We start from the raw sequence: 26,404 nt of genomic DNA on the forward strand, positions 1-26,404 counted from the left end.
TGCAAGGTTAGCATCTCAGTAAAAGGTGGGTGTGCTGTTTAGTTGTTGGGTTTTTTTTTTTTTTTCCTCTTGAAAGTTAATTAAGTCAACATTAACCATGGCTATGTAACCACAGGATGGGCAGTTTCTTTGAAGGCTCATGGTTTGGATCTTTTCCTGCAAAACTTCCCACTTCTATAGCTATATTTAGTGTGCTAACTGCCTGAATGACTGGCTTGCTATGGGTCCCTGTGTCACGGCAATACTGGGCCTTGTTTGCCTCCAAGTTTGCTTTGTGGAACCATGATGCCAAGAGTTTGCAGTTCTCAGTCGACAGCCTCTGGGTTCAGCCTCTCTTGTTTCTTCTCCAGAAATTTCGCTGGAGTTAGCATTGCCGATTTGATGCTATGTGGTTCTATGATTCTCAGAACCATTTACTTAATATTTAATAAATTTTTAAACTTGTCCATACCCTTAACTCTGAAAGTAATATGGTATCATCAATGTTTGTATCCTGACGACTTTGTTTATATAGATGTGACTGAATATTTAAGGAGAAAAAAATAAAGTACTGGCCTTGCGCAAAAGCCAGTTTTCTCATGTTGGTGCAGCTGTTTTAACTTTTAAGAAACCACAAGCATTTTATCCTCTAAAACTTTAATTTGAAAGACACAGGACTTTTAAAGAAATACAGTGTTTCTGAAACTGGTGTATATTAGCCTCCCTACTTCTGTTCTCTTTAAACTCTTAAGAATTGAATAAAGTTCCTGCTGAGTTGATATTACATATACATTTTTCAGAAAAATACATGTAATTGCTGTATTCCTAGTAATCTTTGAAATGTTAAGTTATAGTAGAAGCAGTAGCATCATAAGAGAGACAAAATGTAACAATAGCTGCTTCATTCTCTTGACCTCTCTTCAAGCTCAGAGAATTTTCCATAGACCCAGAGACAGATGCCAAAAGGAAACAGTTGTGTGTTTTCTTGGGTTCACTGTAGCCCAGCAAGCCCTGGTAATTGTTATTCGGCTTCTTTTTTTATGCTACAGCAATGATTCTCCTTCCTGTTACATAGAAAAACCTATTCTCCTGTTAAAAGAGAACACTAGATGTGTTTATTACAACATTAAGACCGTTTGTCCATGGAAATAATTTTTTATTGTTCTGAGTCACTCTGGTTTGTGGAATTTTTACATGAGTTCCAGCACAGGGATGAGATGATATATTTATTTTAATTTGTATCCTCTTTTTTTCTTGACTGCATGAATGTCAGGCTTGTTGTCCGAATATCCCCATATTTTTATTACTTTAGAAGTTACACTGCTGTAGTTGTGTCTCCTAAATTCTTCATTGACAATTCACTCTGTGTCCTGGGCATGCTGAATTTTGGCAGGACTACCTGCTTCTCTCAGTGTCATGGGATCTCTTGTTTTTCCATTAGCCCCATTCATGTTGTCTCGACATATGTCTTTACCATGTCAAAGGTTATACAGACCTTCAGAAATACTTGAATTGTTTTGTTGAGGGGTGGCTGGGTGACTCAGCTGGTTAAGCATCCGACTCTTGATTTCAGCTCAAGTCATTATCTCACGGTTGATGGGTTCAAGCCCCAGGTCCGGCTCTGTGCTGACAGCAGGGAGCCTGCTTGGGATTCTCTGTCTCCCTCTCTCTCTGCCCCTCCCCCACTCATTCTCTCTCTCTCTCTCTCTCTCTCTCTCTCTCTCTCTCAAAGAAGTAAACATTTTCTAAAAATTGTTGAGCAGCTGGAAAGACTTGAATTAAACTGTGAACTTCAAAGGGCATTTGTTATGCCTTAATTTTTTTTTCTTGCATTAAAATAAACCTCACTTAGAAGTATTCCCTAACTCAGCTCAGAATATCTCTGCTTTAAACTATACCCTGGAATCATAGAAAGCCCCTAAAATTCATTTTCAACTATTCTTTGGTTTGATTGCAATTATTGTATGTGTTAATCACCTCTAGGAACATAGGTTAAATTTAACTAACAGTTCAGATTTACAGAGTAGTCTTAGATGTTCTGACATTTTAGAAAATATTTGAATAGAAAATAATGACTATCCTGTGGGCTGAGATTTCAAGTTACTGGTTATTGTCATTATTATTTCTTCCATATATTACTCTGTGTGTATGCAATTCTGACTGACTTACTAACTGACTAACTGACTGACTTAAGATTTAAAATTAAATCTTGTACTTTCTGGCAAGAATTTGAGGATTGGGTGTTGCCTTCTACCTTTTTTGACTCATATGTCCTAACTAGTCGGCCTCCAAAAGAAAAAGGGGCTATAATACTGACGTGAGCATAGACTAGACAGAGACAAATTGGACAATTTCTAATAGATAATTTCTTCTCTTACAATAATTTCTCTTACAATAGATAATTTCTTCTCTTTGGTCATGGCTGGTCCAAACTATACTACCTATATTCATATATTCGCAAGGGTTTATGTGTGTGTGTGTGCACACGGGAGCATGATTCAGCATTCATAAGTTTTAGGTGATTTGTTTTCTTGTCAGAAAATGGTAGAATATTAATCTGAATCACTTTATTTTCAACAGGTTGACATGATGAAAGAAGCATTAGAAAAACTTCAGCTCAATCTAGTAGAGATGAAAGATGAAAACGCGACCTTAGATGGTGGAGATGTCTTATTCACAGGTATCCTAGTCCTTACTTTCTCCTATCCAAAACTATTTCTGATACCTGGCTTGTATTCACTTGTTTAACTATAGGTTTTTTTTAATTACCAAAGTAAAAATGCCAAATGCAGAGAAGCTGGAAAATACAGGAAAGCACAAAAGAGAAAAAAAAACAAAAATGACCTTTCATCCAACATTTGGGTGTATGTCCTTTTAGGACCTTTATATGCATGTAGTATTTGCCTATTTTTTACAAAAATGTTATCAGGGTGTACCTATCATTTCATAGGTTGCATCTACTACATTCTACAGGGTGCATTGTTTTGCATTGTGATATAATATCTGGTTTGTATTTAAAAGATTCTTAATTCAAGATGTGTCATTTACACATAATTTTCTTCCTGGACAGCAAGATGAATTTAAGTAATTTTCAGTGTAAATTGATTTGGCTTCAGTGCCAGATGAATAATAGCAGAACTCAGCCAAGTATAAACAGCTAATACTATTATTGATCTAACTAGAATCAGTTTTTATAGTGGGTATAATATGGCTGCTAAAAAAAAAACCCCAGTAATTGTAGCATTTAATCTTCCTAACTCTTTTATGATCGTATTATTGTTTTGCAAAAGTCATGTGCTAAAATTTGGATCCCCAGATTGATTCTACTTAAACTGACAATTTGTAACTTATAGTGAGAGTTTACTTTCACTTGAATGTCAGAGAATAAATACCTGTTTCACGGATGGATCCCTACCAGCAAGGACTGGTTCCTTGGGAATGTAGCCCAGGTGCCCCACTGAAAGCATGAAGTTTCTCAGAAGTCTAAGGTTTTAGCTGATACGAATTTTATATTGAATCCCTTGTATATAGGCAAAATATAGCCATCTTCATTTTAATACAAAGATAATATTTTGTATTACATTTTGATACAATGAATTTTCTTGGAGAAGAGGTATTTATCCTGTGACATTTGAGGAGTTTTTGCTCAGTGTCACATACCTTTAGGTGGAGCCACTGTGTTGCTGGGCTCCAGGGGACACCTTTCTTATCACAAGTTTATGCATAGTACCCCCTGGAGTTGTGCACTGCACAACCTGTGCTACCACTGCCTCTGGGGCATTGTATGTACACCCATTGAGCCATAAGAATACAGAAAAGGGGGTCAAGGAGGCCTACGCCGCATTCTCAGCTCTGGCCATGTCTGAGCAGACTCAGGCATTCTTTCGAATCTGCCTAGTAAGTTCCCCTGAGAATATTCTTTGTATCTCCCATTGACGGCACTTTCATTCTTTTTGGCAGCACAGAACAACAGCCTGTTTCTCTTAGAAAATAGGCTTTTGTGAGCAGCTAGATGTGTAAATCACACTTCTTACAATAAAACTCTTCTTTACCAGAACACAGCCATATAATAAATAATGTGTAAGCAGGTACTGATAATATTTGAAGTATGCTTTAAAACAAGCTGTGCTCACAGCCACCTAGTTATCTCACCAGCTGAACTGAACAGATTCCCTGAAATTTTCTCAGTGTAATGGCACAGTTTATGCCAAGAACCTCTTCCTCTGGTCAGAGGTCTTTCCACAGCATTTCAACCTTAACGTTTTTGCCCCAACTTCTAATTAAGCACCTAAGCATCAAGGCTTGCCTCTATCACTATCTGTAAGCACTTTTTTGGTAACATTCAATCCTTAAGTTAATATCTTGAAAGTTATTTTATTCAAAACTGAGATCCTGTTGGGATTTTAGATCTTTATCTGCTTGGCACCTCATTTACACCTGATGTCTGGTCCTGCCTTCTATTTCCTACCTCTCAATTAGTTTTTCCTTTTTTAAAATTGTGGTAAAATATATATAACATGAAATTTGGCATTTTAAACATTTTTTTAAGTTTCTTTATTTATTTTGAGAGAGAGCATGAGCAAGAGAAGGGCAGAGAGAGGGACAGAGAATGAGAGAATCCCAAGCAGGTCCTGTGCTGCCAGCACAGAGCCCGACCTCACAAACCATGAGATCATGACTTGAGCTGAAACCAAGAGTCGGACATTTAACTGACTGAGCCACCCAGGTGCCCTTCAATTTTTGGATTCAGCAGAGTCAGGTAGCACTTTCCACATTTTCTGGGTCCTCTTCCTTCTGTAACTCAGAGCTTCATTAACAATTGATTGAAGGGTGCCTGGGTGACACTTGATTTCAGCTCAGGTCATGATCCCAGGGTTGCAGGATGGAGCCCTGTGTCAGTCTCCATGCTGGTGTGGAGCCTGCTTGGCATTCCCCCCACCCCTTCTCTCTCCCTCTCTCTCTCTTTCTCTCTTTCTCTCTCTCTCTCTCTCTCTCTCTCTGTCTCTCTGCCTCTCTTCCCTGCGCATGCTCTCGCTCTCTCTCTTTCAAATAAAAATTAAAGAAAAAAACAAGGAACTAAAAAACAAACAAACAAACAAAAAAAAAACACAACTGATCAAGAAATGGACAGAAGGAAAGCAGCTTTCCCACTCCAGTTCTGCTGAGAATCTTGTCAGTCAGGCGAGCAGCTACTGGAAGAAATTATTTCCATCCTATTTCTCTTAAATAATCATCAACTTACCTCTACTTTTATTTTTCTATTTTTATGGAATATGGAGCAACTAAAGAAGAGTTATAAATGTTTATGTACAACTTAAAGACTAATGATAAAATGAGCACCTGGTGCCTGCCACCTGGCTTAAGAAATTGCCAGGACCATAGGAGCCCCACTCCTCCTCTCTTTTTTTTTTTTTTTTTTCTCTTTGTTTTGCTTGTCTTACAGGTTTGTATGATTAGAGTCCTACTATAGGAACTATTCTGTGATTTGTGTGTTTTTGATTCAACTTGGTGTGTGTAGCTAGTGTCTTCACTGCTATATGGTATGCCATGGAAAAACTACACCACGATGAATTTATTCATTTTACTGCTGATGTATATTTGAGTGTTTTCCAGTTTTTGTCTGTTGTCTTCATGCTGCTACGTACATTCTTGTGTGTGTCTCCTGGGAATGTGTATAAGAGTTTCTCTCAAGTAAACAACTAGAAATGGAGTTTCAGGTGATAAACTTTTTACTCCAGTGAAATGTGTGTGATTTTTTTTCTTGCATCTACTGATGTGATTAATTGCACTAATTAATTTTCTGATATTGGTCAGTCTTGCATCCCTGGGGTGAAGTCAAACTCCATTGTGATATATTCTCTTTTTACTACAATGTTGGATTTAGTTTGTTAATTTTTTTTTTCAAGACTTTTGTTTCTGTGACCTGTAATTTTTCTTGCTTGCTATCTTTGTCTCGCTTTGGTAAAAGAGTTATCTTAACCTCACAACATGTATTGGGAATATTTCCTATGTTTCCATTCCCTAGATTCAGTACTATTTGAATTGTTCATTCCTTGAACTTTGGTAGAACTTACCTAGAAACAGGCCCTAGTTTTCTCTGTCAGGAGATTTTAAACTGATTTAGTTCCTCAAATGATTGCATGACTGTTGAGGGTTTTCTGAGTCAGTTTTCGAGAGTTCTGTTTTCTAATACTTTGTTTTTATCTAACTTTTCAAAATGTTGGGTATAAACTTATTCATATCTTCTTACTATCACTATCTGTTTTAAGCTGCATAGCACTATAGCTATGTCCCCTTTTCATTCATAATGTTTATTTGTGCCTTCTCTTTTTTCTTTTGTGTCTGAGATCTGTTGATTTCATTAATCTTTTCAAAGAACCAATTTGGGGTTTTGTTGAATCCTCTTTCTTGTATATTTCTTTTTCTCTTCCTGTTTCTGTCTTTAATTCCTTCCTTCAAATTTCTTTGTTTTTATTCTGTTCTTTCTTTCTTATATTTCAAGCTAGAATTTTGTCTCTTTAATTTTGAAACTTTTCTCATCTTTAATGCAAGTAGTTAAAGCTGTTGTAACTTTCAAGTACTGCTTTAGCAGAATCCTTCCTATTTTTATATATATTTGCTATCATTAAGTTTTAAATGTTTTCTGATTTCCATTACGATTTATTCTTTGACTCATTTGTGTTCTTTAAAAAACATATCGATCATTATTGCAAGTTGCAGGGACACCTAACTCATTACCCTGATAGTTCATAAGGGAAGGAAAGATTCAGGCATTTAGCTGTGTTTCCTTTATGCATTCTATTTCAAGTAAACCAAATACTTGGCTAAGAAAGTTTTTCTTTTTAGAATTCTAGCCCGTAAATGTAGATTCCTAATAAACTAATGGATCTGTGTAATGATGGTCACACGATGTTAAAACCTTTATATGAAAGCTTGATGGAGAACTTTATAATGTAGGAATCAGGCTGACATTTATTAAGCAGAGAATTTTTTGTTGGCCTTTCCAAAATACCACTGGAACACACAGATTATTCTAGTTATCACTGAAAACGTGGCAGTCAGTCATGTGCCTCATGATGTGCTGCAATAGTGCAGCCCCACCTCAGAAGTAGTCCTATCCAAAAAAAATCTTTTGAACAAGGATCTAATTAAGCATCTACATGAAACTATCAGTTTACTGGAAATACAAAGAATAAAGGAACAGTTTCATGTTAGATGATACACAAGGAAGCAGCCAGCCGCATCCAGGCTGTAGGATCATCAATAGGACAAATGACCTGGCTTCTTCTGTAAAAGAATAAGGTGAGAGGGTGAGTTGATACAGAAAAAAAGATGACATAAGAAACGTAACGACAACAACAAATTTTTTTTTTAATCTTGCAGTTCTAGAAGTTATTACTTACATCAAAAAGGCCATTTAGGGGATATAGTCTACCATACTGCTAGAAACAGAAGTCCAACTTACTTTTTAAAGAGACAAGTTTGCTTTTCTTTGTACTTTGCTACCTTAGTCTTTTCAAATAGAAATAGTATGCAAGCCCCATTATAAATTTGTTTAAATTTGCTTAATCCATTAGATGTTTTTCCTAAAAATTGTGTATAAATCTAATTTATAAATCTATTTTTGTCTTAAAAGAATTAAAGAAATTTGCTTTTTAAATTTCAGCTGACTTTTTTAGTAAAGTGAGTAATACTTTTGTCAAATAAAAGACCCTTTCCCTTAGTTAAGTTTTGATTTGTATGTAGTGAGTTTTCTCAAGGGACAACATAAACATACCATTACAAAAACGAACAAACAAACCAAAAAATACATGTCAGTATACCACCAAGGAATCTTCCCATCTTCCAACAGAATAAGCCATTAACTTGTCATAACATCATTTGACCTATGTCATTTACCTATTTTATAAGGACATCATGAGGATTAAAGTTGTAACATTATAAAGTCTATCAAGCAATTCTTTTTACATGGTTTCTCTTCTTATACTTTACCCTAATGTTCTGGATCAAACTATATACTGATTTCCATTTGAATATTTTTTCACATATTATGTATAATTCTTTTTCAAAGTATTCAGGGAGATTAAAAACCCCCACAATTATATATTGCCTAATGCAATCTACTATAATTGTTTGCTTGCCTCTAAGTTGGAGACCATTTTTATTTAGGGTTTTGCCTTCTGAGAAGAATATTTATGGAATTTCAGAAAAGCCAAATAAGTAGAACGTTCCATTCTCCTAAACTGTAGTACTTTGTAGATAGGCATTTTGATTTGAAACGAAAGATAAAAGTTGTAAGGACATCTCTTAGAAGTCAGACCTGAAGACCAGTCAGCCCTAAACTTGCTTTACCCAGATAGTTTCTTCAGCCTTTACATCATCATTATAAGACAGGGAATCCGACTTCATCACAAATGCCTAGAATTATTAATTGGGGGTGGGGGGAGGGGAAGGAAGCATTCCTCACATGCCATTGCTATTACTTAATTTTTTATTACACATTAATATGTTTAATTCTATTATTTCCTAAGTGAAAATTTTATTCTTTTGTTGTGGTAAAATATACATAATATAAAATTTGCCATTTAGCCATTTTTAAGTGGACAGCTCAGAGACATTAAGTACATCCACACTGTGTTGCAACCATCACCACCATCCATCTCCAGCACTTTTTCACCTTCCCAGACTGGAACTTCATACCCGTTAAACACTGACTTCCTAGTTCCTCCTCCCCTCAACTTCTGGCAGCCACTGTTCTACTTTCCACATCTGTGAATTTGAAAAAGGTTTTTCTAAGGACAATATGGGTTTGCAAGCATAATTCGTTCTGGAAACATGCTTATAATCCAAAGCACTTGTATATCAAAGGGAATTTTGAGAACCATTGGCTCGGTTGCGATCATGACATTCGGTGTCTTGTACTGTTCATATTGCAAGACATCACTAGTTTATCAAATTAAAATTTATTAGAAATGTTTGCTCATCTTACAGAACACTTGGCAGAACAAGCTTCTTGCAATCCAAGGTTTTACTGTGGTTTGAAATCAGTTTAGTGTAAAGAGAGCAGGGGTCAGAGTACAAGCAGAGCTGCCTTCTGTGATAGGAAAGAACTGTGTGGTGCTTTAAGGTCATTATTTACAGATAAAGAAATAGTGTGCCGTCACTGGTGCCACATACTCACTATGTTCCATGACATTTATTATAGGCAGAGAATTTTTTGTGGGCCTTTCCAAAAGGACAAATCAACGAGGTGCTGAAATCTTGGCTGATACTTTTAAGGTAGGTAAAGGATAATTTATGCCCAGCATACAGTAATTATTTAATAAATATTCATAGACACATTGAATCAGTATGTCATGAATAATGGTATCTATATGTCACCAGCTTTGCAAAAAAATGCCTAATATTTGTACATTTGCTAGAAGTTTTAAGAGTTATCAAATTCAAATTTCTCAGTAAATAAGCTGCATTGGGCTACCATAGCCACAAAAGACAAAGTTATCATGGACGTCTTCTGTTTTCTCTCAGTGTATAATCATGCAACCACCTGGCAGATTTCCTGGCACAATAAATGACTTCAAAAAAATTCTGGGGGGGCGCCTGGGTGGCGCAGTCGGTTAAGCGTCCGACTTCAGCCAGGTCACGATCTCGCGGTCCGTGAGTTCGAGCCCCGCGTCAGGCTCTGGGCTGATGGCTCGGAGCCTGGAGCCTGTTTCCGATTCTGTGTCTCCCTCTCTCTCTGACCCTCCCCCGTTCATGCTCTGTCTCTCTCTGTCCCAAAAAATAAATAAAAAAAAAAAAAAAAAAAAAAAAACGTTGAAAAAAAAAAAAAAAAATTCTGGGGACCCAGCTAACTCTAACATGAAGTGTAGATTTTTCGGATTGGAATCAAGGATCACTTGTACTCGGGTACCTATTATGTGCTGGAAGCTGTGCTAGATATTGCGCATACATCCTCTCATGGTCCCTTTACTCTATTGATTATTAATAGATTGACTCACCAGACGGCTTAGGAAGGGATATAACCCCAAGAAGCTCTTTCCATCTTGAGGGTGTGAAGTTCTAGTTTGCACAGGATTTTCAGACATATCCTTCCAGAGTAGCCCACTCCGTAGATCAAGCAGCAAAGCTAGGTGTTGACACAGTCACACATCTGAGAAAAGTCTCTGCACTTTCTTCTTAAAAGTAGTCTTTATTTAATTGGCAATACCAAAACCTACAGGTCCCAGTTCTTCTTCCAGATATTCAGGGCCCCTGGCACCCTCTTTAGAAATAGGCATATTTGGGGCAGGTTTAAATCGGTTTTAGAATTATTCTGCAATGCCAAACTGCTTGTTTCTATTATACGCATAGGACTATGCAGTCTCCACAGTCCCGGTGGCTGATGCTTTGCATTTGAAGAGTTTCTGCAGCATGGCTGGGCCTAACCTAATCGCAATTGGATCCAGTGAATCTGCACAGAAGGCCCTAAAGGTAGAAACAAAACTATGCTTCTTAATGCAACAGGCAATGCCTACCACATGTTTTTTTCTAATTCTGTCTACTGGGCGGGCAGCAAGCAGGATTGGGGGGAAGAGAATAGGCTGGTACTGGAACTTTCTCAGATATAATATCGTGACCTCAGATTCATTGAGAACCAGCAACACCTAAGTGTTGGAAGAACTCATCACTGGTGAAGCATTCTTACTCATCCACCAGGTTTCCTAGAAAGGCCGTGATTCAGACAGAATAAGAAATACCAAACTCAGGGCGTCTGGGTGGCTCAGTCGTTTAAGCATCCGACTTTGGCTCAGGTCATGATCTCACCGTCTGTGAGTTCGAGCCCTGTGTCAGGCTCTCCGCTGTCAGTGCAAAGCCTGGAGCCTGCTTTGGATTCTGTGTCTCCCTCTCTCTCTCTGCTCTTTCCCCACTCATGCTTTGTCTCTCTTCCTCTCTCAAAAATAAGTAAACATTAAAAACAATTAAAATAAAAAAAAATACCAAACTCATCACAGTTATTTCCTCCTGGAAAAAGGAAGGCATGCAGCCAGTAGCACTTTTCCTAAGTAAGATAGTTGGTACACAAGGGGTTGTTCTATTATTCTTACCCTTTTGTATGTCTGAAATATTTGATAATCTTTTAGAAAGGCACGATTGAGAAGTACATAAAAACCATAACTTCTTTGTTTGCATTTAGAACACTTAAATTTTAGGACAGGAATTTGTCTCATTTCACAGGTGAGAATAGGAAAGCACAGAAAAATTGTGATTTGCCCAAATCACACAGCTAGGTCAATAGTGGAAGTCATTGATAATGAAGAAAACCTTCCACTGCTACAGTGCTTTATAAATAGTCCAAAGACCCGTTCCTTCTCTGTAACTAACAGCCCTGTGAGATCATCTGGATGCTCTTTCAGGGCAAAGACTATGTCTGTTTTGCTCACTATTGTTCTCCTTCGTGCTTGGTCCATGGTGGGCCCTTAATAAAAATCAGGTTAATGGATGAATAAATAAGTGAGAGAGGCGATAGTATCTCCATTTTGCAGATGAAAACTAGATCAAATGACTCACCCCAGGCCCCGAGGCTAGCACTAAATGGTGGGCTGACATTACCACCCCCTCCTCATGATTTACTGAAGGACTAAAGAGAGAAGTTCTTCTCAGGCAAAGAGAGGAAGTCTGTGCCCCAAGGTGCACAATTAATTTTTTTGCCCTTTTAGGTCTTTACTTGTCTACCTGAGTGCTAGACTTGGCGCAGTTTGTCTCAGAAGAAATCATTGCCTGCCATTTACTGAATTTTCCCCCTGCATTTTCTGCAGCTTCTTCAGCCAGCTCTGCTGGCCTTTCCATCTTCCTTTTCTCATACCATATCTTTGATTGTATTTCTAGGACTTTAACAATTGTTGCTAAACAACCTGCCTCAGAACTTGAATTTGGTGGCTTTTTCTATGCCCCCTCTTTTGTTCTGCTTCATCTGGATGGCTATGTCAACTTTACACATAAAGAAGGTGGTGCCTTGAAAGAAAGTATTTGATGGATGGTATCACTCAAAGGATCTAGGAAGATTATTTTTCTCCTCAGGGTCTAACTGTGGTGTTTATCCATGGCAGCTGGGTTGGTCAGCACATGTCTGAAATTGAGTATAAGGGAGGGAGAGGGCTGAAACTGGTTTATACTGTGCTCTTGTGTTAATTAGCAGAAGGAACCTCTTCTGGGTAGACAAATTACAAAAAGTAGCCCCATCTGCCATTCTGGGTAGACTAGATCCCTAACTCAAGTAGCTCGGTCCCTAATTCAGATAGGTCACTTACTCAAATAGTCTGGAGAAGCAAACATCTAACAAATTAAGAAATAATACAATTATGGTTAACTAACAAAACATTCTATGAAGTAGTCCTGACTGCTTTCACAAGACAGGATGGAGCTCCTTGAAGCCTAGATATTGGGAGAAAACTTCACAGACAAAAATGGGCCTAGATGTGGGTCTTAAAGGATTTGGCAGGGCGGGATTCAGTGAGACAGTGTTCCAGGTGGGGACACAGTATAAGTAAAGACTGAGCCAGACACATACAAACTAGTCTAACCAATGAAGAGTTTTCCTGTGAGCTCTGGGAGATACAACTGGATGGAGCAGATGAAGTCTGAAGAAGTAGGGACTTAAAAGTGAGGAAGAAGATGAGTTTTTCTCCATGAAACATGGCTTTTGAACATGGGCTTCTGAAGAGAAGGGTTTGTATTGCTTTAGAGATGTTGAACCAGCATTCCTTTTGAAAAAAAAAAAAGATGAAGGGGAAAGACCTTGCAATCCGAAAAGAGGACCACTGATAACCTGGGAAAAGAAAGCCAAGCCCCAAGTCCCATTGTATGCCTTAGTAACTCACCACCTTTTGTTTCTCCCTTCATCTTTCCCTTCCCATTGTCAAGTCAAGTCCTCTAAGGTCACATCTTTTAAGGGCCTCCTATGTGGACTTTACAGTCCTCCTTCCTGTAGAGTCTATTTGAGTTAGTGTTAATAATGATGCTCACTCTATACTTGAAACCTTCTGTGTCAGAAGCTATAAATAATCCTCACTAGAAAGGCATTCACTCTTTGGAGATCATGTTTTCCATCAGCAAATGTGCTTCCTAAGCCACAGGCCTGTAGAGTTGGCTAATGCCTACCTGCCATGTTTCTAGCATCAAAAAGATTCTCTTATTTGTAGTGAAAGCAGATGGACAAAGTAAGAATAGTGAGATCTCCATGCAGGCATGTTCTCAGGTCGGAACTAGGTGGGTTGGTGAAATTCAGATTTAGTGAACTGAACTGTTTATTTATTTGAGAACAGTTTTGGCTTCTGTATTAGAAAAGTCAATAAAATTGATAGTGTGGCAAGTCCTACTACTAATTTGGAGATATCAATACTGATATAGATAGGCAGAAAGACAAATGGATAGAAACAAATAGATCAGGGGCGCCTGGGTGGCGCAGTCGGTTAAGCGTCCGACTTCAGCCAGGTCACGATCTCGCGGTCCGTGAGTTCGAGCCCCGCGTCAGGCTCTGGGCTGATGGCTCGGAGCCTGGAGCCTGTTTCCGATTCTGTGTCTCCCTCTCTCTCTGCCCCTCCCCCATTCATGCTCTGTCTCTCTCTGTCCCAAAAATAAATTAAAAAAACGTTGAAAAATAAATAAAAATAAATAAATAAATAAATAAATAAATAAAGAGAAAAAAAAAAGAAACAAATAGATCATTTGCACATAGTGAACACATATTTTTTTTCCATTTGACAGGTGAAAATACTGAGATCTGATGAAATAAAACATTTTGAATACGATCTCGGGGTTTGGAATCAGATTTCCTGGGCCTTAATTTTCTTCCCCCCAGTTGCCCACCTCACTCTATACCTGTTCTTTTTCAATTGGAAAACTTTTCCCAATTATTTTGCCATAAAATTATTCTGGCTAGGCTTCCTCTTTCTCCTTTCCTCTCTCCAACTACCCACTACCTCTTCCCATTTTTTTTGCTGCAGTGTCCAGGATCTGACCCATCAGGAAAGATGTGAGTTTGGTCCCAGATGTCTGTTTTTCCCTTGCAAATCTTGATGTCTCTGTAGAGAAGCCTGTGGCCATTTGGGCATCTCGTTGAAGGGCATAGCACTTAAACAGGTGAATCATGCCTTCCTGTGCCACACACTGAGAGCTTGAATACTTCCCACATCTGTCACTGCTTGTGGAATACTTGCCTCCTTCAGAGCCAGAAAACTATTTCTTACATATTCATGCAAAGCTAGAGCCCAAGGGTTTCTGGTTAGTCTTATTGCATTTGAAACACTTTGTAATGGGTTGCAATCAATTCTGGTTAATGAAGTGGGATCTTATGGAGATAGTCATCATATCTGTCTAGGTTGTAGTAGATTTAACAGTGTGTGCATTGTATATTTAAATGAAATCATCAGTCTAGGAAGACTTGAGCAACTCTCTGCTAAAAAGCCAGAACACATTTAATACAAGGCACATTTAATACACATTTAACACAGAGTATATTTAATGAAAGGAAGGAAAAAAGGATGTATTATTACTGCATTTTCCTGTTGATATGGCCAAGGTGCTGGAGGTTAGGTTGATTTGAACAAATACCTAAAGACATTTAACATCAAGTTTTACCCTTGAAATACTATTATCTAAGCAAAATTCATCTTTAGAGCAACCTGTCCATTTTACAGTTTTTTCCCCATACTTTCCATAATTCTGCTCATGCCTTTGGGCAATTATACCTTCATCCTGCCCTTCTAACTGCAAGAGAATTCAATCACCAAAACATACGTATTCTATTATTTCATTCATTTAAAGTTAAACAAAAGACAAAACTTTAAGAGGTAAGAGAGTTGTGGTCCAGTGGGCTATTTTGTATTTATAATTTTTTTTAAATTTTTTTTAACGTTTATTTATTTTTGAGACAGAGAGAGACAGAGCATGAACAGGGGAGGGTCAGAGAGAGAGGGAGACACAGAATCTGAAACAGGCTCCAGGCTCTGAGCTGTCAGCACAGAGTCCGACGCGGGGCTCGAACTCATGGACCGTGAGATCATGACCTGAGCTGAAGTCGGACGCTTAACCGACAAGCCACCCAGGCGCCCCTGTATTTATAATTTTTAAAGTTACAGAATTATGTATATAATGTATTATTGGAAGTGGGCTGAAATTAAGTTACATAAAGTAATTTTCCAAAATCTGGGTCTAACCCTTAAACCCTTACTTTACCTGCTACATGATTCCTGTCTTTCCTGCAGACAAGCTTGTTTTTTATTTTATTAATGAAGACAAAAAAAGACAAACTTCATACCCCTTGAGCAACATCTTCCCATTTTCCTTCCCCCCAGCCCTTATACACCTTAAATATATACAAGTTTTGTCAGTTATACCTCAATAAAGTTGGGGAGGCAAAGACATGACAACAAGTAGATTTGTGCCACATCTCATCCATTTTTTTTTCTAGATGCATTCCAAAATCGACTTGCTTTCCAGGAACCTGGATTAATTACATGCTCTCTGTCATAGGAGGACAGACTGTAATTCCTGCCCTCTGGAGGGACTCACTATATTGATTTTTAACTCAATCTCCTTGGTGGCATTCAGTCCTCCAGTCAATTAAGGGGGGGGGGGGGCGGGGGGAGGTGGAGAAAGGAAGGAAAGACAAAGGGAGGGAGGCAGAGTAAGAGGGAGGGTGACATTTAGCTGAAATTTTCCCAAAACTAGGGAGATGAGGAAGCTCAAACCGGGAAGCCCCGTGGAACTGACAAGCTGCGGGGGCTGTGCCATCTGCTGGCCAGGCAGCAAGTGGAGTGCTCTCACCTTCCTAACCCCTCAGGGAAACCAGTTATTTGCTCCTTTTGGCATCTACAATTTTGTTTATTGGCCTTTTTTAAAATTAAAATTCCATTCTTTTGTATCACAACGAATTATTATTTTTAAATGCTTTTGATAGAAGTACTAAAAGGATGTGGTAGGAAAAGAATTATGAGTTCACCACTCCTTTTTTTGGTCCTTGTCATGTAAATGGAGCTGAAATATAGTAAGTGGAAATCCAGTAGACTTGTAATTTTAAATTAAGATGCTCATAACGTATCTCGATGGAAATGTCTTTTGGTTTCTTATCTACTTCCTGAAATAACTAACTGCATTTGTAAGATTTCTTGAATGAGGACATGGGCTGCTTCGCAGAGAATTTAAATTCCATAGCACGAAGCATGTTTTTTCTTTTGAATGACTAACTATATAACAGAGGTCACTCAGACAGTATTTCCTCTCGTTTTGACTCAGCGTCAGCATTGATTTTTTGTCCAAAAATGTCCATGTTATTTTATAGATGGTCACATAAAGAAAGAAATGGAAAAGCCCTTAATGTGTTTGGATTTTGTATGTTTTTTTATTGCCTGGAATTTCCTTTGATGATAACTGGAACAACAAATAGCAAAAACCAAAAGACAGAATGAGACCTAACTAGTATCAACAGGGTGATTGAAATGGAAAAATAAAGACTTTGCATTTCTAGTTGTTGTCACAGGGAATTATGATGTGTAGCCACAAGATTTCCCACTTTGGGTCTCTTCTGTGAAATATATGCTGACAGTCCCATTGTAGGTTTAATTTAGTCTTCTTATTTGGTTGTCTGTTCTAGTTGTATTCATGAGACCCACAAAACAATGACTTAAAAAAAAAATCTGCCATGCCTGAATTAAGAAATTAACAGAAAACCAAATAGCCTCTGAGTTTGTAACAACTGTTTATGCTTTTTTCCTGGCAGCGGTTGCCTTATCTGACGATATTCCCAGAGCTGTATGCCAACAAGGCTGGGGTGGCCAAAATAAAATACTTTGGCATGATAGGGCCATAAATAATCTGAAGCTGTGAGACCAAAACAGCCATGCTGAATTTCAGCACTAGTTCCAAGGCAGGAAGAAGGCAAAATTAGCCAAGTAGGAGAAAGGGAATAATAATAGGGTTTTAGTCTCTTGAGGTTTCAAGAAAATGTCAGAGGAAGAAATTACATTTAAAGGACCATTTATTCTGTCCATTATATGATGGGACATCAAAAAATACTAAATAGACTTTATGGGATGTTATAGGGGGAAATCAAGCATCTGTTGTGTGACCGAACAAATGTCCTCTGAATGGGCCTTTGAATTCAAGACTCTTGCTTACAAAAGAAAAGGCCTAAGTGACTTTAAATGAGTGTTTTCTAATGAGAAGTGGGGTTTTAAACCACCTGCAGAACTTTCTGAAAACACACTGCCCTGGACCTATCCCAGAGAACCCTAACATTCTGGGTTTGGGTTCAAGCCCCAGCATCTGCATTTTTGAAAAGCTCCACAGATGATCTAGGAGCACAGATGAAGTTGAGAGCCACACTGCCCTTATGGATTTCTGCAACTTCCAAAAGCACCTAGCTTAGAATCCTGAATAACACACACCTGAAGAATCCAGCCACTATGCATTGTAGGTGCAAAAGTATGCATTCTGCCTAGCAGTAAAAGTAGAGAAAGTGTCATGATTAAAGCCATCAAAAGCTAGAAACTCCTTACCTTTTTGCTGCCTGGAGTTCAACATTGCATAACTTAAAATATAACACCTAACTGGGTAATAGCTTGAATGCCAATATTTAATCCATTTGGCATGCTAAAATTCCTTATTAAAATATTCCAAGTGACCAAAAAATCGCTGTTATCAATTTCTGAGGGCAGGATATTTGCATTTGACTCATGTTTCCATACCCCCTCCCCCAACACACACACACACACACACACACACACACACACACACACACACATCTAACAGGACCTGATCTCAAGGTGTGAAGTTTTGTGCCAAAGAGGCAAAAAGGTTAAACTTCACACACCATTACTGATATTAAAGAATGTACCTTTGAAAATAATAGCATGTTGGGACACCTGGGTGGCTCAGTCGGTTGAGCGTCCAACTTCAGCTCAGGGCATGATCTCTGGGTTCATGAATTCTAGCCCCACATTGGGCTCTCTGCTATCAGCCTGGAGCCTGCTTTGGATGCTCTGTCCTCCTGTCTCTCTGCCCCACCCCACTGATACTCTCTCTCTCAAAAAAAAAAAAAAGCATTAAAATAAATAAATAATCATATGTTGATTCTAGTAAAGAAGCATAGTTGTCCAAAGGTCCAAAATGGCTATGAGAACTAAGCAGATAACTTTGTTATTTTGGGTAATCCATGGGTTGTCATTCTTACTCTGCCACCAACTCCCCCATGGGTGACCCCTGTCTCCTGTACTCAATCTCATTCTAAACAAAGTTGAATCAGCCTCACTAAGAATGAGAGCTTCATTCTTTTCCATTGAAAATTTCAGGGTAAAGGACTGTGTCTTGAACATGTGGATGTGCAAACACCTGGCAAAAAGTAGTACCAGAACAGGGATAGTTCCAAAGTGGGTTGACTGTAGACCCTTTGATCACTGTGACATTGTTCTTTCGATGGCTGTGGGTGATTGAAGACTTGTGCTTAGCTGAATATCTTCATGCCTGTTTGAGGACAGAAAACCACAGCAGACTCCAACCTAATTCTATCTTTCTTTGAGGAGGCATCAATGGCATCCAACTATCAAATTGGATATCTAACAAACATCATTTTGTAATTTATACATAAAAATCTAATAGGAAAAAAAGGTGAAGCTCCCAAAAGCCCTTGTTACTGTCCCTTTTGCAGAAAGGCTTCTTTAAAGACAATTGAAAAAATAAAACCGGGGCAGTGGAAAAGAGTCACAGCTGAGCTTGAAGCTTGAGCTTCCTATAGCTGGATGAGCTCCCAGCAATTCTTTATTGAGCAGCAACTATATGAAAGATACTTCCCCATGCACAGGGGACACTGAGATGAGTGAGAAACAGTCTCTGCCCTCAAGGTCCCTCCAGTCTGATTGAAGAAATAGGACAGGACATGAAGATATAAATGCTGTCACAGTGTAACATAAGATAAATGAGTAATAAGTACAGGGTCCTCATAGAGAGGATGGGAGTACTAAGGGGGGAGTGATCACAGGAGGTAGGAGTCAAAGTCTGAGTAGACCAGAATGAACAGCAAGTCTGCCATAGAGAAGGAGTGGTTATTACGAACGGGACAACTAGGGAAATGTCTGTTTTATGATCCATAGACAATGGCTGAAGCAAGGGCTGGGTGCAGGGAAAGAAAGTTAAGTTTCCAGACATAAGTTGGGGCTGGTCCAGAAGTCAAAGAGTGAGGGATTTCTTACCTGCAGGCTGTGGGGAGGCACTCAGAGTTTTTCGCAGAGGTGTAAAAGCTGAAGGTGGTGTTTCAGATAAATCTATCTGGCAGTATGCCTGTGATGATTTAACAGGGATAAAGATTAGGAGGAATAAAATTAGTTCGGTGCCATCACACAGTCCAGAAATAAAGAAGAGGAGGTCTGGACGAGAGAAATAGCCATGAGAATAGAAAGGGCTGTACAGAAGCTGAGTTCCATTTAGAAAAGTAATAGAACACTGTGACTGAGGGATGTGAGGAGCATGGGAGAAAAAAGGAGCCGATCAGCACTTTGACAGATATTTATAGAACTCCTACTCTGTACCAGGCATTGTACTAGGTCCTAGGGGACAATGATGAACAAAATGACTTCAGAAATGACTACCAGATGGGTGACTTTGGTGGGATTTTGGGAAAAGAGTTCCAGTTCTCCTTATCTGGGAGGACCTATCATGAGGACCATGAACTCAGTCCTCCCCTTCCACGCAGGAACAAACTATAGAAGATCAGTGGGCAGAAGTATGTTGCTGGATTTCACTGACCTAGATTCACATTTTGGGAACTGAGCTATACTCAGACATATTCAACTGACAGTGGCTCGGGTAGACATCCGATGTCTAAGCTCGTAAGACACTAACGGGGTTGGCTCCCATTTCACTTTCCATTGGCAGCAGTCTGTGGCTCATCCAAATTTGGAGTCTCTGTCCTTTACTCTTTTCCATTTATTTATTTTTTTATCTTTATCTACTCACTCTCAAGGCACACCAAAAAAATCACTTCAATATTTACATGCCCTCCATCTCCAGCAGTGTCCTGTTGTTTTTTTGGCTGAAGTGAGTTGGCAAGAGACTGGCCCCCTCCTTTGAAAAAAAAAAAAAAAACCAGGATGATTTCTGTGTCACAGGCTGAAATGATGCATCACAGCACGGCCTGTGTGATACTCTGGGCCATGCCAACACCAGTACCCTTAATGTTGAAGGGATTAGGAAATGTATCAGTTGAGCTAGTAGGGAGGATGGTTGAGTTTTAGGTTACTGTTTCTCTGTGGAAATCACATGTATTACATGCCTGAGGTGTTAATGAGTATCCTATTGCTTGGCTGAAGGTTAATAAAGCATATGGTAAAATATAGACCCTAAATTAGAAGGGACATGTTAACCATGAATTATTCTCCAGCCTCTAAGGAAACCATCCATACCACCTCATACAATACCAGAATTAGGCCATCCTTTGAAATAACGACATGCAAGAGAAACAGATTAAATTTGCCACCACCTTCCTGCAAAACCATTCCACTAGTGTTTCTAGTGCTATTAAAAAATCACTATCTCTCCTTATTTTTATCTTTCGAAATGTCATATTAGTCCAGCAATCTGTAAGAATATTTCTAGATCTGGGGCACGTGGAGGGTTTAGTTGGTTGGGCATCTGGCTCTTGATTACGGTTCAGGTAATGATCTCATGGTCATGGGGTCCAGCCCCACATTGGGCTCTGTGCTAGGCATGGAGCCTGCTTGGGATTTTCTCTCTCCTTCTCCCTCTGTTTCTCCCCAACATGCATGTGTGTGCACATACACTCTCTCTCTCTGTCTCTCTCTCTCTGTCTCTCTCTCTCTCTCTCTCTGAAAGAAAAAGAATATTTCTAAATTTACTTTTCATTTATGATCACTGGATGCTGCAGTTGAGGCCCACTATTACTCAAACACTATCTGTCTGCAGATGTTAAAAAAGGAAGCTTTGGAAATATGTTACAACAGCCATTCCCTTTTAATCTCTTTCTGAAGTGGAATTAAGTTCAAAGCTGTGACCACAAATCCAGAGGTGACTCATCATACAGAGTTCAACCAAAAAATAAATAAATAAATAAAATAAAAACAAAGAAATGGCAATTGGAAGCTAAATGAAAGGTGTTGAATCTATTACATCTCGTGCACATTTTCTAGTCACTCATTTGTTTTTCCATCCGCACTCTGGCAAGTGATAAGAGCTCAAGATAGCTCACATGTAGTTGTAATATCAGTAGCAGTAATAATACCTTTTCGGTGTGAAAATCATGTTAATTTAATTTGAGAAGTCTAAGTTACTGGATTTTAAACTTTAGTATGCCCAAGGATCACCCAAAATGCACATTTGAATGCACGTCACATTCCTGAGGTTCACCAGGAGAAATTCTGATTCAGCAAGACTAGGAGGATGGAGCCCAGGAACCACTGCATGGTTTGGATGCAGGTAATCCACAGATCACACTGTGAAAAACACTGGCTCTGTCTGGAATCCACAGAGTGAACAGAAAATGCCACCTGCTATCATTCAGAATAATATCACATTGAGTAGAAATAACTGGCACTTCAGAGAAAAAGCTCTCGTGGGAAAGAAAACAATGCAGAATTCCACTAGATGATTGAAATACAAATGCTTATGAACAGCTAACTTTTCTCTAAAATGATGTATCTTTTTAGTGGGGGGGGGGATGCTTACAGAGTAAAAGATACATATCATGTGTTACATCTGGTGCCTTTCTCTCTGTTGATAACACTTGCCTATTAAAAACAATGTATCTGAAGCAAGTTCTAATTCTCATTAGGCATAAAGGCCATCAGACTTGAATAGAAAAGTCTACATTTCTTCTGAGCTCTACCATCCTCTGGCTTGAAAATAAACATGATACTAAATTCTTCAAGTAGGAATAGTGGAAAGAGGAAGGAAACCCAGATCTCTGTTTGGGTAAGAAGTTTGGTCCCATCCTTCAGCTTGTTAGGGAGAATTTGAGAAGGGCTTCTGGAGAGCAACCAAAGCTGATTAAAGTCAGAGATTCAGTAACCAGTGTTGATTGCACAGGATATGGCACAAGTGTTGATGGGCAACTCTTCATTGCCCTTCACTAAAGGTTGAGCTCTGAGTAAGTGTGTCTTATAGGAAATTGCCTCTGGAGACTTTAGGAGTATTTTAATAGTTACTGAAATGTTGAAATGCATTGCTAAAAGATTATTCATTCATTCAACATTTAACAAATGTGTATTAAGCATCTACCATCCGCCAAGCACTGCTGCAAAACACTGCACAAATGGCCAGTGGTGTAACTGTGCCTCTCTGGAAGCTTTTCAATAATCGTCTGTCCTTCCGGGATGACTTGGATACTTTGACTTAATCGAATTCAAGTAGTATGTCAATCGCCCAAGGGATCAAAATATATATAATGGAAAGGTAAAACTATGTATATTACTTTCTGAATCAATCAGAGACTATCAGCTAGTGGCCTTTTCCAGCTTCTTATCCCATCCTTCCTTTTAAATGAGCACATTGCCACTTGGAATAGTCATTTCTCAGCTTCCTTTGTACTAGTTATAACAATGAAACTAAGTATTACCAATGAGATAAAAGTAGAAGTGCTGGCTGTGAAATCCAGGATCTGTACTGAAAGGGAAGAGTTGTACCATTTTCCCTTTCCTGAATTTTACTGCTTGAAAAGGGGATGTGATGGTTGGAGCATCCAGCAGCTATTTTATACCACGAGGACAAGGGCTAGATCCTAGGTATGGCAGAGCAAAAAGCTAGAAGGACCCTGGACTCCTGATGACACTATAACCTCAAAACTCTCCTATCAGAGAGAAATAAACTCTTTAAAATCTCTTTGGAGAGCAGGTAGTTTCTATTATAGCCAAATTTAGTCCTGATTGATGAAGGCTGTTCGTGTTCATTAGGCATTAGGAGAAAAATTCAAGCTGTCAAAACAACGGAGATTTATTGGTCCCCATAGCTCTAAAGTAATGCGGACTTTACAGTAGGTTTGATTGATCTGCTCAATGATGCCATCAAAGAACCAGATTCTTTTGTCTCTCTTCTTCACCTTACACAGATGCACTTCACCATAAAGCTGGCTCCTATTCAGGGCAGCACAGTGACTGCCAGCAGCTTTCTGACTACATGCTTGCTCACCTGTATTCAGGAAGAGAGACATTAATCTTCTTAGAAAAGTAAGGACGCTTCCTTCGGATCTTGTCCATTCTTATTAGTCTGTATTGGGCGTCTGCCCATCCCTGAACCACTAACTATAAACAAGGGGTGAATTACACTGGAGCTACAATTCCCTGATTGCACAGAGGCCTGCTGAGACACTGCAGCAAACTCACGGGGGGGCCCCATGGCCTATTTTAAATTTTCAAAAATAGCACAGATGTACCTGTCAGACATCACACACAATTATACTGTTAGATTGCTTGGACCTAACTACTTAATAAACAAAAAGTGTCAGGGTATTCTCTGGACAGGAGTATTGTGTTTATTTTGGTTGTGATTAGCTTTTGTTGGCCTCGAGGCACCATGAAAATATTCCTGAGACACGACGCGTTCTGAACCAAGAAAGGAGTCCCTGGCCTAGAGTCAAGGGTAGAATTAATTTCCCCTTATTATGTGGGCTACACTGGGCTGTGTGGATATGCAAATGAAAAGTGGGGTAGTTAGGAAGATAGCAAAGAACAGATGTGGGGGAAGCAAATCCTGAATTGCTCTGAAGGAAGGAATTGTCTTTATTTAGGAACATACAACTCCTTTGAGGTGAAAGGTGGGATCCTTGAAGGCTTGGGGTCGCCAGACAATACAGCAAGAGAGAAAGCAAAAACAAATGTCCTTTGTTAGAAGCACTAGGAACGTGGAGACAGGGAGAGAGAATTAAAAAGGGAGTGAGGAGTGGCCTGAGGCACAAGGCAAGGTTGGCAAGTCTTTGAAGAACACCAGAGTTCTCTATTCTAAGTGTTCTTATTACTGCAGTACTCCAACCTGCCAAACTTGAGAAAAATCTATTACCCTATGTGAATAAGATTTTTTGAGGCAATCAAAGGAAGCCTGAGGTCCCTGTTTATGTTGCCATGGTTTAAAAGAAGGGTAGCACCTATAAAATAACTGTACCTCTGAATGGATCTAATTCACTGGAAGCTAGGACGAGAGATAACATGAGAATATAAGCTGCCTCCTTTCCCCTCTCACTCTTTATTTACCCCCAAGATTGGTAGAGATTATGGAGAGGGCACAGAATACTGGTTCTCAATCCTGTCTACATAGTAGAGATACCTGGGAGAAGTGTTTAAATAGAAATACTGTTGTGTTGTCTCCCTCCAGACCAACTAAATAAAAAATCTCTATGGTTGGGGTCCAGAAATCTGTACTTTTTAAAAAGCTCCCTGGATGATTTTAGTGTGTAACCAGGGTTGAGAACCACTGGTTCTCTATAATGTTACACAAATCAAGGAATAAGGTGCAAGACACTCTTATCTAGATCTTGTAGAGAAAAGAGACCCCCTTAAAGTGGATGTGGAGGAGGAGATAGGGGAGGAGTTGGTGTTGTTCCTTCTTGTCCCACTTAAATTCTCTCTACCAAACTAAGACCAGTAGAAAAGCCTGGACTGAGGCAGGAGAGCTAAGATCTAGTCCTCACTTTGCAGTTCACTAACTTTGTGTGCTTTTAGGTAAGTCAGTTTTTCATCTCTCTGAATTTCTGTAAGGGGCACCTGGGTGGCTCAGTCAGTTGAGCGTCTGACTCCAGCTCACATCACGATCTCCCAGTTCAGGAGTTCAAGCCACACGTAGGGCTCACTGCTGTCAGCGCACAGCCTGCTTCACATCGTCTGTCCCCCCATCTCTGCCCCTCCCCTGCTTGCATGCATGCCTCTCTTTCTCAAAAATAAATAAACATTAAAAAAAAGGAGAGAAATGGGCTTGATAATTTCCAAATTCATGCCTAGTTCTCAAATTTATGATTCTCAGTAGTCTATAAAATGACACCACTTCCCCAGCTGCTCAGATTATTTTATCAACATTCACTGTCTGACACTCGCGAAGGCCATATCCAGAAGGAAACAAGGTTTCTCCCCCACCCCATTTCAAAACATAAAACTTGAAACACAGAAAGCCAGGTAACTCCCCACACAAGAGTAGGAAAAATGAGGATGGCTGTTTTCTCCGTTAGCCATGGTTTGGTTGTAGTCATTTACAGGGTATTTTGGTTTCTGGGAAAAGATATATGGGGACAACAGCTGTTTTCTTAAACACTAATCTCTTTCTTTTCAGGGCTCTTGTTAATTCAGAGGAAGAATTGAAGAGTAAATAGTATACTTATTTGGAAATTTGATTTCTTTCTTTTTCTGGTTAATTTTCCTCCTCTTTCCCATAACCATCTGCTCTTTTCCTAAAATATAAATAAATTTGATGACTTTATTCTAAAAACACTGGTTTTCAACCAGAGGCAACTTTGCCCCCCAGGGGACATTTGGTAATATCTGGAGATATTTTTGTCACAGCATGGTGGGTGGGAGAGTGGATGCTGCAGGTGTGTAGTATAGTACGTAGAGGACAGGAATGCTACTAACCATCCTACAGTGCACAGGAAGCCCCCATAAACAAAGAATATCCAGAGTGCTGAGGTTGAGAAACCCAGTCCTAAAATATTAATGAGATTTGTCAACCCTATTTCACAGAAATTGTGATTTCTGAGCACATGATAGTTAAGGTGCTTATGCCTGATGAAGGACATGAGTGACTCCTGAACATCAAGTAGCCCGTGCTAGCAAGAGTGTTTTTCAGGAGCCAGGAATTAAGTAGCTATATACAGTACCAACGTTTATTATATTTTTGTGCAACATACTATTTTCAGGTATTGGAACCACTTCGGCAAAACCACATGGGCAAAAACGTAATAAATATGAGATGATTATAGAAACTGAGTAACAAGGCCACATGTAATTGCCTTCGTGGGTACAGAGCCTCTAGAGATTTTCCTTTTGTTATGTTTATCTACTTATTTTGAGAGAGAGAGAAAGAGAGTGCACGTGTGGACTCGCATGACTATGGCAGGCACACAGAGAGAGGGAGAGAGGGAATCCCAGGCAGGCTCCATACTGTCAGTGCAGAGCCTGATGTGGGGCTTGAACTCACTAACCATGAGATCATGACCTGAGCTGAAATCAAGAATTGGATGCCTGAGCTACCCAGGCGCCCACCCACCTCTAGAGATTTTCATTACCAGCCTTTGAAGGAAATGGAGTTAGAGCTTCTGGACCTGTGATGTTCAGACTCCTTTACTGACAAATTCAATGGAGGGTAAGCAGATTTTGTTTCAAGTATGTATGTTTAAAAAAAAAAAAAAAAAAAAAAAAAAAAAACAACCGAAGGGGACGCCAGGGTGGCTCAGTTGGTT

At 39.2% G+C, this 26,404-nt stretch overlaps 1 protein-coding gene across 10 annotated transcripts in view; it reads left to right on the forward strand.

Moving 5' to 3' along the window:
- DDAH1 (dimethylarginine dimethylaminohydrolase 1) overlaps positions 1 to 26,404 on the forward strand; it is a 173,147-nt gene that overhangs the window by 129,897 nt on the left and 16,846 nt on the right. For all 10 annotated transcript variants that reach the window (XM_058716753.1, XM_058716757.1, XM_058716754.1 and 7 more), the window contains 3 exons: positions 2,560 to 2,659; positions 9,185 to 9,258; positions 10,333 to 10,452. In XM_058716753.1, the coding sequence (XP_058572736.1) occupies positions 2,566 to 2,659; positions 9,185 to 9,258; positions 10,333 to 10,452 (288 nt within the window). In that variant the 5' untranslated portion in view covers positions 2,560 to 2,565. The remainder of the gene's footprint in view (positions 1 to 2,559; positions 2,660 to 9,184; positions 9,259 to 10,332; positions 10,453 to 26,404) is intronic.

This window comes from Neofelis nebulosa, chromosome 2, assembly GCF_028018385.1.
Source record: "Neofelis nebulosa isolate mNeoNeb1 chromosome 2, mNeoNeb1.pri, whole genome shotgun sequence".
Lineage (NCBI taxonomy): Eukaryota > Metazoa > Chordata > Mammalia > Carnivora > Felidae > Neofelis > Neofelis nebulosa.